The following is a 14,645-nucleotide window of genomic DNA, read 5'->3' on the forward strand; positions in this document are numbered from 1 at the left end:
GAATATTACAGAATAGTTCATGTATATGTATTATTATTTTTGTTGAATGGCTTTGGTGTTCTTCTGAAGTGCAACGTCCACAATAACATGTGTTTCTTCAATCGAAATCAACTTTGTTTATCCACCTGAACTTACTGAAAGTGAAAAATTAATGGACTCTTACATTTAATTAATGTCCATTCTAAGGCTGTCCCACGAAAACAAATGTGCATATGATCATAAATAAAGAAGTTCAATGCCTGGAGTGACTTACTGATTTTCCTTCTGAACTGTTTGGATGATGGCCAGCTGCTCTCATAGAAAGATGATGATTAATTAAATGGCCATTTAGAGAATGACCATTTAATTTGAACCTATACCCCATTACCCCTATCTTCCTCTCCTCCTCTTCCACCCTGCTGGCCCGTTCCTCTCTCATCACATCTTCTTGCAATAGCTTCTCTTGCTCTTTCCATTATAGCTTCACACTGGGCTTTGATTCTGGAAAAATGCCACTATACAATGTCAGTGTCTTCTCTCCGTACTAAAAGTCTGAGTGTCTTTCAAAGATTTGATGTCATTAACTGGGAAAATAAACAACCTTTGCTATGTCACCCAGTACCTTTCCAAAATCTTCAAAGACCTATCTAGTTCAAACTTTTTCTACTCTCTATTGTAGCCCCCCCCCCCCCCCCCCCCCCCCCGTACATTGATGAAAACGTAAATAAAATATTTTGTATTTTTTAGCTGCATAAATATGGCTATATGTGTTTTATGCACACAAATAATTGTTCAGTGAAAACCGGAAAATGAAAGCAGTTTTCCACCTAGCAACACTTTACATTTATGTGAGCAGAAGCTGATTGGCCTGAATCCTTAGACGTCTTCCACAAGAACAAGACACTGAGAGAAACTTCTTCATTTGGTATATCTATAGACTGCAAATATGTCACTTCTAAAACTCTTGATTTTTCATCCCATACTGATGCTGTCTGCATTCACTGGAACAGGTATGGAGAGAGAATTGTGTCTTTCTTACATGCGCGAAAATAAATGATCCGAGAGAGAAAAAAAAGTTTGAGAGAAAAAGTTATCACACTGATAGCAAAAAAGCATTTCATGAGAGAAAAAAAAATATTTGAGAAAAAAGGTTTTCATACCAATAGCAAAAAATAATAATATTTGAGAGTAAAAAAAGTTTTGAGAGAAAGTATTTTCTCATAGAACATAAAAAATATACATTTTAATTTTTTTTCATTATTTATGAGAAATAAAATCTCTCTCAAAATACTTTGAAAAAAACTCTCAAATATATATTTTTTGCTATCAGTGTGAAATCATTTTCTCAAAAAAAAAAAAAAGTGTTTCTCAAAACGCTTTTCTTTGCTCTCGATGCAATTTCTTGCTCTCGTGTCAGATTTTGCTTTCACTGTGAGAATTGTGTCATGGGCGGGGCCACGTTCCTATTGGCCAGTCGGGTGAGCATCGTCTAGTCTTGGGAGTCGAACTGAATCATTACACCATTGCTCGGTTCAGCTGCATGATACCGCCTCTGCCTTATGGCTAGTTTAGTTGAGCACGGACACTCCAATGTTTGGGTAAGATGATGACGCACAGCTGGCTTAGCAAGTTCTGCATCACTCAAGAATAAACATTAAAAAATAGCACTCATATTCAGGAATGAATGTGTATTATATTATTTGCTTGCTAATTGCTAGTAAAGCTAACCAGCCATCATGCTAGGTAAACTTGCAAACTCACCTGGTTTATATACTATTTTTAAATCAAATGCCAAATGAATGTTTTGATTTAGATAGTTTCACTGTAAGTGAAGTTTTCACTAGCTTCGTAACGTTAGTTCACTGACAACCGGGGCAATTTCCCCTTAATTAATGCGATATGGCTCAGCTTGTCAGTGACCTTATGGTAGTAAATGCCACTCCATCTGAAAGCAGGTGATGGCGATTTACTACTAATCAAGGAACCGGCTTTACTGACGAGATGAAAATAACAATGTCATCCGATATATCGCCCAGCCCTAGTTCATCATATACAACCTCCTGTACAGTTTTACTCCATGGACTCAGAATAAACTATTTTGTTTTATGGTCAATATGATAAATTTTCTGTTTGAACCTATAACTGAACTATAACCTAAAATGATTATTATTAATGTGTTTAGCATCTGTATCTCTCACGGTAGGCTATAGAGCAATATAACTCTAAAATCTTTGCCTTAGACTATGCAATTTAAATGGAGGAAATACAGATAAGTTGACATGAAGGCTATGCATATGTGAAATATATGCTATAAATATAGCAGCATAAATTTAATTACCATGACAGTACAGGCACAAACATATTCGTGGGTTGCTAATGTAAGAGTTAGTCCTAGACCTGCAATTTACCTTGTCAGCTCTAGACCTCGGCTAGATGGTTAAAAATATGTAGAAGAAGCCCTGTGTAGCTGAGTTTGCAAGCTACATGTGCAGTGTAGCTAAACGTGTAGTGCAACAACCATACAAAGACTAACTTATTTTAAACAAAACTAGGTGAGATACTTTCAAACGGTATATCAGTCACTGTCTAAAGTTAGATAGCTATAGGGTTGCCACCTTCCATGCATACTAACGTTAGTTGATAGTTGTACAGGAGGTTGTATATGATGAACAAACAGTTACTCTTCAGGTGCTTTGAGGCTAGCAAGTGCAAAGGTAGAAACTAGCTCACTACTCACTAAATAAGGCGTGAAACTATCTAAATCAAAACATTAATTTGGCATTTGATTTAAAAATAGTATATAAACCAGGTGAGTTTGCAAGTTTACCTAGCATGATGGCTGGTTAGCTTTACTAGCGATTAGCAAGCAAATAATATAATACACATTCATTCCTGAATATGAGTGCTATTTTTTAATGTTTAATCTTCAGTGATGCTGAACTCGCTAAGCCAGCTGTGTCAGTGGTGTAGTGGTGCCTGGAGAAGTGGGTATACTCTTAATTTATGCCCCCAGTTTTTGCAAAGGATGAACTGTCAAAAACAGTGACATGTAAAATAGTCTTGCATATTCAGTTCACTCCAAAATGGGCCAGTAATATTTGCACTCTGTTACTTAACGACTTCTGCTTGAGTAAGGATCATTATGAAAATAATATTATCCACAGAAGAGGTGCAGATTTTGCAATTAAAATGAATGTATAAATAGACTGCAGCAACTGACATTTTGTCAGAATCTCTAGTAAATTACATGATATTTTGTTTAGTTGTCTGTTCAGAATTGTGGGAAAATTGTGATCCCTATTTGAAACAAAAAAAATCATGATTCTCAATCATTTAAGAAGTTAGAAATATAATAACTTTTTTTGTCTAATTGACAGGTTTTATTATTGATTATTATTACCACTTGCTTTTAATTGGCTGAGAAATCAAATACACTGCTGGACAATAACCAATAATTTAATATTTTTCCAGAGTTTTCCTAATGAGTTTTATGATTTGTTTAGCCTAATATATAACTTTTTGTTTTTATTTTTGTTTTTTTTATCACAAAATAAGGCAGAAGTTATATTTTATTGCCTAGTACTGTATCTATTGCCAAGTGTAATAAATGCTATCGATTAGCACTGCATTATTCAGAATCAGATGCTTTTTTTATTGGCAGCGGCTATTTGCACTTAGTGTAAATAGCGATAGATTCTATTTACACTGTTAAAATAGCAAGATGTTCTGCTATTTATACTACTTATTGCAAATAGTGGCAATTATCTGCACCTCAGTATTGTAGTACATTATAAAACAGTACGCAATAATAACGTACTGAGTGTAAATGTAATCTTAATTCAAATTTATTAAATGGATGCCACCTTATTGGGACAATAAAGCCCTCCCTACACCTACCCTAACCCTACCCGATACTTTATTTTCAAGTTTTTGATTATTTCCTTCATTTTTATTAAAAAGAAATGCCATTCTGATGCGATATGAGATTTGAAAAGGGAGAAAAAAATGTTTGGCAAAAGGCGGGCGCGAACTCGGGTCGATCGCGTCAAAAAGCATGCGCCTGACCATCTACGCCACTGAAACTTATGTTGAATTAGCTTCTTTTTTTAATCTTGACTAACCCAATCACACATTAGTGGGCGGAGTTAGTGTAAATAGCCTTTGCCAACAAGATGGGCTATTTGCACTTAGTGTAAATGGACACTCCGTTTTTGATTACCTGTAGATGACTTGGAAAAACACACACAAACCATAATGTCGCAATCATGCGTTTACTGTCTTCACGTTTCTTTTTATTCAGCTTAGCTACAGTAGAGATGGCTTTGGCCACAGCGATAGCTGGATTCTTACACGTCGTGACTCGTAAGTTACTTCTATGAGGCCGTTTCAGGGATATCCGGCTTCGAGTATAAATGAAACATACACTGCATGAGTGTGTTTACGTCTCATTCCTGACCGCATCACTGTCTTTACTGGATGTTTTTAGAGAATATTTGCGCATATTCACATGCGATTGGATTAGTTACGTTACTCATATGCTGGACTGTCGTGATTTGGCTAATGCAGGACACTACTGAATGGTGCGCATCATCTTACCCAAACATTGGAGTGTCCGTGCTCAACTAAACTAGCCATAAGGCAGAGGCGGTATCATGCAGCTGAACCGAGCAATGGTGTAATGATTCAGTTCGACTCTCAAGACTAGACGATGCTCACCCGACTGGCCAATAGGAACGTGGCCCCGCCCATGACACAATTCTCACAGTGAAAGCAAAATCTGACACGAGAGCAAGAAATTGCATCGAGTGCAAAGAAAAGCGTTTTGAGAAACACTTTTTTTTTTTAGAGAAAATGATTTCACACTGATAGCAAAAAATATATATTTGAGAGTTTTTTTCAAAGTATTTTGAGAGAGATTTTATTTCTCATAAATAATGAAAAAAAATTCAAATGTATATTTTTTTATGTTCTATGAGAAAATACTTTCTCTCAGAACTTTTTTTAGTCTCAAATATTATTATTTTTTGCTATTGGTATGAAAACCTTTTCTCTCAAATATTTTTTTTTCTCTCATGAAATGCTTTTTTGCTATCAGTGTGATAACTTTTTCTCTCAAACTTTTTTTTTCTCTCGGATCATTTATTTTCGCGCATGTAATAAAGACACAATTCTCTCTCCATAAATTCAAGTACAACAGAACAGAGCGAATTTAATGCCTTTATAAAAAAAAAAAGAAAAAAAAAAAAGATTATTTATAAGTTTAATGAATTGTTTATTATTGATATTGGTGTTGCTGATATTGTCATTGCTGATTGCTGTTAATTGGGTTGATTTGCTTTTACAAAATATGTAAATGAATATTCCAGAAAGCGATATTATTAAGATAAGTTAATAGTTGTGTTGTTTCTCTGGCTGCTTTCACACTTGGTTCGATTGAATGAGGCTTATATTATTAATCTCCTTATTATACTTGTTAAGTTTCATATTCATCGTTGTAAATTCAGCAATCAGAAGCCTCTTTTTTCTGTGGTACTTGAGGAATTAGATATCTATATAAGCACCATTAAGGAGAGTACAAACAAAAAAGCTGTATCTATTTGGTATATTTAATTTATTGTGATTTAGTAAGGCCTTTCATTATTTTATTTTATTTTAATTTATTTGTTGACTTTATACATGCATGTATAGTTAATATGTGCTTTTTATTTAATTTTATTTGTGTGTATACCCTTGGCGCTTTTGTTCTGTATTTGTTCAAGCATTAATACAAAAATAAAAATTAAAACAACACTTGGTTCGATTGCTCGACTTATCGACTACTCGTCCTTCCCTGCTCCGCGGCGCGTGGCGTCAGATCGTCGGCGCGTGCGTCTGTTTGTCGCGGATGTAATGCAAAGGTTCAAAAGACCGCGTCAGTTTCTGCTGAAGATGATCGGGACTGAGATACGCATTCTCTGTGATTGCAGCGCGTCAGTCACGCTTGTTAAGAATAAACACAAAAATACCGTTTTACCGGATCATACGTCATCAGTCGCGGTTCGGTTCCGTGATTTATTCCGAGCGCTTTCACATCAGAACCGGAACCGGATCACGCGCTGGCAGCCGGACTCGGGTTCAGTGTGTCAGCTCTAACTCTGTGTTTTTATGTTTCAGCGGATGGATATTACGAGTACATGATGAGTGAATGCGTCTACAGCGCCAGTGATTACAGTGATATGGTGTATCTTGTGTCATATTCCTTCAATAAAGCTGTGGATGCACAGTACAACAGCACCGCGGGGAAGTGTGTGGGATACACTGAGCAAGGAGTGAAATCTGCAGAGTACTGGAACAACAATCCGGCCGTCATGCAGCGGCTGAAAGCTTCAGTGGACAGATTCTGCAGACCTAATGCTCAGGTCATGGACTCAGCTGTCCGTGATAAATCAGGTGAGTGCTGCAGGACTCTTCTCTCATCTGCTGCTCAATAATCATCTCTATCATGTGTGTCCACAACAAACGCTGGATCAGAGGTCTGCGCAATATAACGTGTGGTTTAATCAGTAAGATGTGATTGTTTTTAATATATAATCATAGTCACTATATATTCTGTAAGGGATATACATCCAGCCTGCAGGGAGATCAGGGCTCCGACGCGAATTAGACAGTTTGGTGTTGGATATTCATACAATTCTGGTGAAAACCAAACACTTTTGTGTTTAAAAAGTAAAGAAATGTTTATATTTAATCACTGGCCAAGCAAACCAACCCCGTGACGTCACACGCTGTGGTTCTGCAAGATGGCGGCGCTCTTGCTCCAAAAACCTTAACAAAAACATCACTTTTTCTTTAAACCGGTTGCATTAATCGTGTTTGAAATTTTTTTCTATTTTTTATTAAAGTGGAAATCGGTTTACTAAATAATGTAAACTTGACGGACTGCTTCACTTCCACTTTAACCCCCTGGGCCTCTTCCTTTAGGACTCACACTTGTCTCCTTTGCCTTGAAATGCAACTTTTTTTTTTTTTTTCAGGAAAATCAATGCTATACATTTTTGTTCAATAATATTTTTTGTTCTAAATAATTTATTATTTAGAATTTTGAGGGGATTTTATTATAATATGCAATATTTATGCAACTTTAATAAGCTATTTTTTTCCATTTAAAATGAATTTTATTTTTTTATTTAATTATTTATTAACTTTCAACAAATGCAATATTTCACATTAAAACAGAATGAAAGCATTTAAAATATTTTTTTTTTGAAGTGAGAATTGTGCCATCTGGTGGCATTAAAAAAATAAATACTTGTGTAATGTGGTGTAACCTCCTGATACATACAGAGGCTTTTGGATTCCAGTTGTTTTTTAGACATAATTTCTTCATCTTATTAGGTTTTACATTTAGATATATATGTATAGATATTCTAAAAAACTACTTTTTGTCAAGGTTTAGATATTTTTGGTTAGATAAATATCAGGTTTTACATTATGATCACAATAAAATATACAAATTTTGTTAGAAAGGGAAAACATGGGAAGCATTTTTGTTACTCAGATATCAGGAACACCTGTTAGGTGAAAATAAGAACAAAGACAATAATTATCAAACAGTAATTTGAAGAAGGGGGGGGGGGGGGGTCTGAATAACCATAAATAAATATAATTGTAACTAGTAGTTACATACAAACTGTAATTATTTTACGCATTGCTGCACATGCAACTGATAGTAATTCACCCCTTAATTGCTGTGCACTTTTTTTTTTCTTCACAGTGGCTGATTTGTAGTTGAATTTTCTAGGGCTGCAACAACTAATCGATAAAATCGATTATTATCGATTATGAAAATCATCGACAACGATTCTCATTATCGATTAATCGGGTCTGCCCACAGTGTAGTCCAACTTCAGCTGGTTAGTCAAATTACGGCACTGAATGATGCATTTCTATGGACAAAATGCATCTAAAAATAGTGGAGGAAACAGAATGAGATTCTGCCGGAGAAGCACGTGATCCAAGCTGCCCAAAACATGATAATTCTTTATTTTAAGCTTTAAGTTAATGCATAAGAGTAATGGCTTGCCCTGTCAGGCGCTTTGACAGATGCGTGTGCGTCCTCAGCGCAAAAATGTTCAGTTTACGGTCATATCCTTATCTATAAATGCCACAAATTCACGCGAGCATTTCCATTTTTGCATAAAGGTCCGTCCTGACAGTCTGTGTTAAGTTTAAATTACGGAATGAGCGCCGGCGCGGTGGGCGCGCGCACGCGCGTCAGACGGACAGAACACAGAGAGGGAGACCATTAATAGGCTTTTCAGCGCGAACATATCCATTGTGCTGAATTATCTGTTGTTGAAAGTTAATTTAAGGTTTAAAATAAATTAAAATATTTTATGAGAGTAGGAACTTTAAAGGGATAACAGCGTGTAATTGTCTGTCTGAATATAAACATGAGACGCTCCATAACGGCCTTTTACAGGATAAAGAAATGACGAGGTGACTGTGATCAAAGTAGTTCCTGCAGAACATTACTCTTACCTGTTGGTTAACACTGAGTTTGTGTTTTTATTCGTCTTTATTATCTTTATTATTTTAATTTTTAATAGAGGTTTAAACTATATTCAATTTTTACAATGCTTAACAAATTTATGTACGTTTTTTAACAATGTGTTTATGTAAGGTTTGTGCCTCTGCTGCTCTAAAGTAACAGTATTGGTGATAACCAAAATCATTTTTCGGCTTTCTGTACTGGTTAGTACTCCAATATGTGTAAGCTCTTTAGTAACAGTAGTAGGCTATTTTTAATGCTATAATATCATTATTGCTGTTATCTATGAAAGAAAACCAGAGCACTTATTTTTTCTTGTATTTTTTATTTGAGTATTTTTTTTTTTTCGCGATACCCAATTGCAGTCAAAAAGTACATAAACAATACCAGGAAGAATGCAAGCTGTTATGAGGCCATTTTTTATTATTATGTCCAATAAATGACACTAACATTTTTAAATTTAAACAAATTTTTGACAAATTTCTAAAATATGTTTTCTCTTTATTATGATAAGTGGTCTAATAAATTAAGCACTGTATGTTTGCATAGCATTCAGTTGTCACGTTTGTTTGTAGAACATTGGGCAGAATGTGGAATAGTGTTTTTTTTGGTCAATATTTTTTTAATCCGATTAATCGATTAATCGAAAGAATAATCGGCCAACTAATCGATTATCAAAATAATCGTTAGTTGCAGCCCTATAATTTTCGTATTTTCATATTTCCCATTCATTTCCTATGTTGGTCATTTTTGACCGCAAAGGTGCCAAGTGTGACTTTTTTTGGCCTTTTAACATATCTGAATCATGTCCATGATTTTTTTGTGTGTGTTCACATAGCTAATTCACCAAGTGTCATCTCATTCTGATGAAGCTGTGATTTATTATTAAATTTTTTTTTAAATTTCAAAATATAACATTTTTCGATCAAAAATGACCGAAGAGGCTCAGAGGGTTAAGAGATACAGGAATCTTGTCTTATCTGTAAACCGAATTCTAAAAAAACTTAAGTGAAAAAATTAAATTATCATGCAGTGTGATCAAATAGCTTCTCTTCCCTGCAAACGATACAATGAAGAATGAACGAATGTTTAACTTCAAGGCAAAAACAAAACATGGGACCATGGCAACGAATAGCGTATCCTGCTGATATGGCGGCACCTTCCTGAAATGCAACACGGAGTGAAAACATAACTCCTCGTTCTCTATTGGAGTTTGCTGCTTTGGTAGTGTGTCTGTACAATATAATGTGTTGGTATCCTCCGTATGATCTATGCTTGTTTTTAATACAAAATCGGTGAAGTCGTTAAATATATGACTGATAAATGCTGACTTTACACATGGGTTATTTTACAAAATTTTTACTTTCAGAAAAAAAAAGCCATCTTGAGAATATGAGGAAATGTGTCTGCTCTTTATCAGTCTATAAATCTTAATTTAATGCTCATATAATTATTTTGTTCATATAGTTAATTCAGTTCATTCAAGCATTGTAGCTACTTGTCTCCTCATGCATTTATCAATATTTGTGTTACATGCATTAGAATAGTTTAAGCTAATATGAGAGTAATTGACTTGATGTTTTTCCTGGTTTAGTACAACCGAAGATTACACTCAAGTCAGTGAAGCAGGCTGGTGGCAGCCATCCAGCCATATTGATGTGCAGTGCATATGACTTCTACCCTAAAAAAATCAAAGTGTCCTGGCTGAGAGATGGTAAAGAGGATACCTCAGACGTGACCTCCACTATGGAGATGGCTGATGGGGACTGGTACTACCAGATTCACTCTGAGCTGGAGTACACCCCCAAATCTGGAGAGAAGATCTCCTGTGTGGTGGAGCACGCCAGCTCAACTAAACCCATCATCACAGACTGGGGTAAGACTAACCTTTATGAAGGCATATTAATGGGATCATATGGAAACTATTTTATTACACTACTTGCACAGGCTAATATTTTAAATATTGATAATGTGCTTATGTTTACAATCGTTCACTAACAGCTTGATTTACGTACCCCACAGACCCATCTCTCCCTGAGTCTGAGAGGAATAAAATCGCCATCGGGGCGTCTGGTCTGGTGCTGGGAATCATCATCGCAGCTGCTGGACTCATTTACTACAAGAAGAAATCATCAGGTCAGTTTAGATGAGAGCGTATCAGGCTGATGCTTATCCATATACATGGCTGTATATTCATCAACTTGTCAATAAATTGTTATTTTTACTTTGTCAGGGAGGATCCTGGTACCAAACTGACTACAGTAAGTCTAATGTTACCTGATGCTGACTGGAACAGGACCTGTTTGGATCACTGATGGACTCTTTGACACAACTTTCACATACAGTCTCCTTATACTGAAATTTTCACTTGTTTCACTTTAATAATTAAAGTAGTAATGAAAATGAAAAACAAACAGCATCAAACATACATGACTTGTATTTGAGCATGTCTAATGTCAGCGATAAAATACGTGTATTTTTTTTATAGAATGTGTAATAATGATCAGAGGTGGGTAGAGTACCCAAAAACTGTACTCAAGTAAAAGTAAAAGTACTTCTAGAAATATTTACTCAAGTAAAAGTAATAGTCTGAATAGTTACTTGAGTAAGAGTAAAAAAGTATCGGATAAAAAAACTACTCAAGTAGTTAGTTACTAGTTACTTTGGATCATATAGGTACTGAATATAGTCTATTTTTATTTAGATATATAGATTACATTTATGTAATGTGTATGTGTATACATACACACAGACACACACACACATTGCCGTTCAAAATATATATATATATATATTTTAATGTAATTTATTTCAGTGATGCAAATCAGAATTTTCATCAGCCTTTACCCCAGTCTTCAGAGTCACATAATCCTTCAGAAATCATGTTGATTTATTATCAGTGCTGCTCTTTTTATCTTTCTATTCATGAAAGAATACTGAACAAAATGTCACAGGTTCCAAAAAATATTAAACAGCAAAACTGTTTCCAACACTGGTAATAAATCGATATATTGTAATGATTTCTCAAGGATCATATGACTCCGAAAACTGGAGTAACAGCTGATGAAAATTCTGATTTGCATCACTGAATTAAATTATATTTTAAAGTAAATTAACGATGTATTATTCTATAACCTCTTACACTGAAACCTCTGAAAACGCCTCACATGACTGCTCTGAACATAACGAAACAAATGCATATTGACGGATCTTCTGTTCTGCAAAATGTAAACAAATGTAGCCTATATTTTTGCAAGCATAAATATTGTAAAAATATGAATATTAATTGTGTCTAGAACAGGCCGCGCGCCGCTGCGCAGAGCTAACTGTGCGTTCACACCGCCGGTGGCGAGAGCATCAAAATTCGCCCTGGCTGCCCTGACTGAGACGCTGTAGAAAAGATTTGTGGACGCGCTGACGTTCTGACGTAGATCGTATGCTCGTCTTGTATTTAAAGGAGCCGCAAAAGAAACAAGTAGGTTGAGCCAATGAAAAGCCATTTGTGTGGTGTGGATTTGTGTTCATGGTTAAGTGCTAGTCTAATTTCAACATTATAGGAGACATTTACTAGCCTTGGTCTTTAATTAACATTAATTTGTGTGCAGCCAAACTGTCCAGATTGAAGTGTAGCCTTAATGTAATTGGTCAAATCGGTGTTGTTTTGAGCAAATAAATTGCATTCCCGCTGAAAAACAAACGTTGTAGCGGGAAAATGTACCCTATAATTTTTATTTATTTATCTCCCTGTACACAAACAGGGACACGTCAAATATTATCGGGAAACCCGCCACAGCAATAACTAATCTCTCTTCCATTTTGCATGGGAACTAATGTGGTCGGAACCAAAGTTTACAGAACTGCGTTCTCTGGAACTCTCTCAAGCGGAGGACTTCTACATTCCGATTGGTTGCCGCCCAACCGCGTCATAGCTCATTACCATAAAGTTGACCTGATTTCAACTCTCCTCGACGCTCTCACCGTCCAAGACTCGCCGCGCCGCTCTCGCCGAGCATTGAAAATGAATGACTTCAAGATTCAAGAGTTTTATTTGTCACATAAACAATTATACAGAGTATAACCAGCAGTGAAATGTAGGTCAGGTCCGCTCCAAGGACAGTGAAATGATAAAGTATACAAATATTAAGAAGAAGTACAAACATAAAATAAAAGATAAGATAAAATAAGATAAGATAGGATAAAAAATATAAATATAAATGTGCAGGTCAGTATGTTGTTGACAAATAGTAATGAGAGGAATGTGCAAAAAATAATGTGCAAAAAGTTGTACAGGGTATTTGAATAGCAGCAATATGAGGTAGAGAAAAATTATGAATAGCTTATTGATATATGATATTTACATGGAGAAAAAATTATGAATAACTTATTGATATATGATATTTACATGGAGAAAAAATTATGAATAACTTGTTGATATGGTGATATTACATGGAGTCAAGTGATATTATGACAGTTTAGGAGCCTGATGGCCTGGGGGAAGAAGCTCCTCCGCTTGATGGCCTGATGGCCTGGGGGAAGAAGCTCCTCCGACTTCCGGCCGCTTAGACGCTCTCGCCGCCGGCGGTGTGAACGCACAGTAACGCGGGTTTCGCGGGTATTCATTTCATACTCTGTGACAGCTTATTTAATGTATAAATGATACATTGTATTTAATGTAAGGTACATGTACAACAAACTGTTAATGTCATAGTGGTATCGTGGCCTAACATTATACCTGTGGAACAGTAGACAGCACACGCAGTGTTCATCTAATAAAGATCTTGATATAGCTCTAGCAAACAAGCCTTTGCATATTTGCTTTCAACTGACTGTAGATCCAAAGCCACGTCTTCAGCGCTCTTGATGTTCATAAACTCTCTGTTATCTGAGTGAGAACCGCTTCAGAGACTCAGCGCGTGCAGCAGGGAACTGAACGAATCATTCAAACTGATTCGCGAACCGATTCACCGGTTTGCCAACTGGTTTGATAGAGCCTTTAAACAGAATCGACTCAAAGAATGAATCATTCGCGAATGGGCATCGTTCATTGTCCAGAGAAAAGTAGACGGCGCAAGTAGAGTCCCAATATTCTTAAAAAGAAGATGTTCAGATTGTTTGAAGACCTAGCCAACTAAGCTTATGAAGTACAGGTCCTTTTCAAAAAATTAGCATATTGTGATAAAGTTCATTATTTTCTGTAATGTACTGATAAACATTAGACTTTCATATATTTTAGATTCATTACAACACAACTGAAGTAGTTCAAGCCTTTTATTGTTTTAATATTGATGATTTTGGCATACAGCTCATGAAAACCCAAAATTCCTATCTCAAAAAATTAGCATATTTCATCCGACTGTAAGGTCCACCCATCTGGCCCAAAGAAGGTTTCCGATGGTGGATGAAGGTTTCCTGCGTGTTCGGTCTTTCCGGTGTGCAAAGTTCTTCAATTTATGTTAAACTCTAATCTGACACAATTTTATTATTTAATCTGACTCCATTTTATTATGACCTCGTATTTAGCTTGAAATACAAATTGATTGCTTGTCTATTTCTAATTTGTATTCTTCTGATATTTGATTACTCTAGTTAACTCTTGACTTTATATTTACTCGTTCATTCGGTTGCTCATGTCTTTAACAAGGATGCAACGTAATCTACTAGAGTCAATAATTACAGAGTAAAACAGAATAAGGTCAAATGTAACAATTTATTCTCAGTCAGGTAAATACTGTATGTATTATCTCAATTCCACAGCAATTCAAAAAGATCAAATCAGATCAATACAAAACATCGAATTCTCAAAGATAAATCTATGAGTAAAGAATGCAAACCTGATTTTATAGAAATACATAGTGTGAGTATTGACACACCACACTACGGGCTTCTGGCTACAGAAATCGCCCTGATCCTTTTGCCACATTTCCTTAAGTACCTCAAACCAAGACCAACACCCCTGAAATGTAGGCAGGAACTCATAATTTGAATTTGCTTTGATCAAGCCGAGTTAGCACCTTTTGGGACAGAAGGTAATTTGCATGAAAACCACTAGGTGTTGATCCGCCCTCTACAGTATGCAAAATATCTCTGAACTCTTAGGATCTGTATTACCTTTTAGTTTACTTCTTATAAGAATGAG

General features: G+C 35.7%; 1 protein-coding gene across 1 annotated transcript; it reads left to right on the top strand.

Moving 5' to 3' along the window:
- The first annotated feature begins 872 nt into the window (after positions 1-872).
- Positions 873-11,273, top strand: LOC306849452 (H-2 class II histocompatibility antigen, E-S beta chain-like). Its single transcript, XM_079384486.1, has 5 exons — positions 873-989; positions 6,133-6,408; positions 10,104-10,385; positions 10,532-10,645; positions 10,743-11,273. Exons 1-5 carry the CDS (start codon positions 926-928, stop codon positions 10,763-10,765), a joined length of 759 nt encoding a protein of 252 aa, XP_079240612.1. The 5' UTR covers positions 873-925; the 3' UTR covers positions 10,766-11,273.
- Positions 11,274-14,645: the final 3,372 nt, after the last annotated feature.

Source organism: Barbus barbus (assembly GCF_936440315.1).
Source record: "Barbus barbus genome assembly, chromosome: 29".
Taxonomy (NCBI): Eukaryota; Metazoa; Chordata; class Actinopteri; order Cypriniformes; family Cyprinidae; genus Barbus; species Barbus barbus.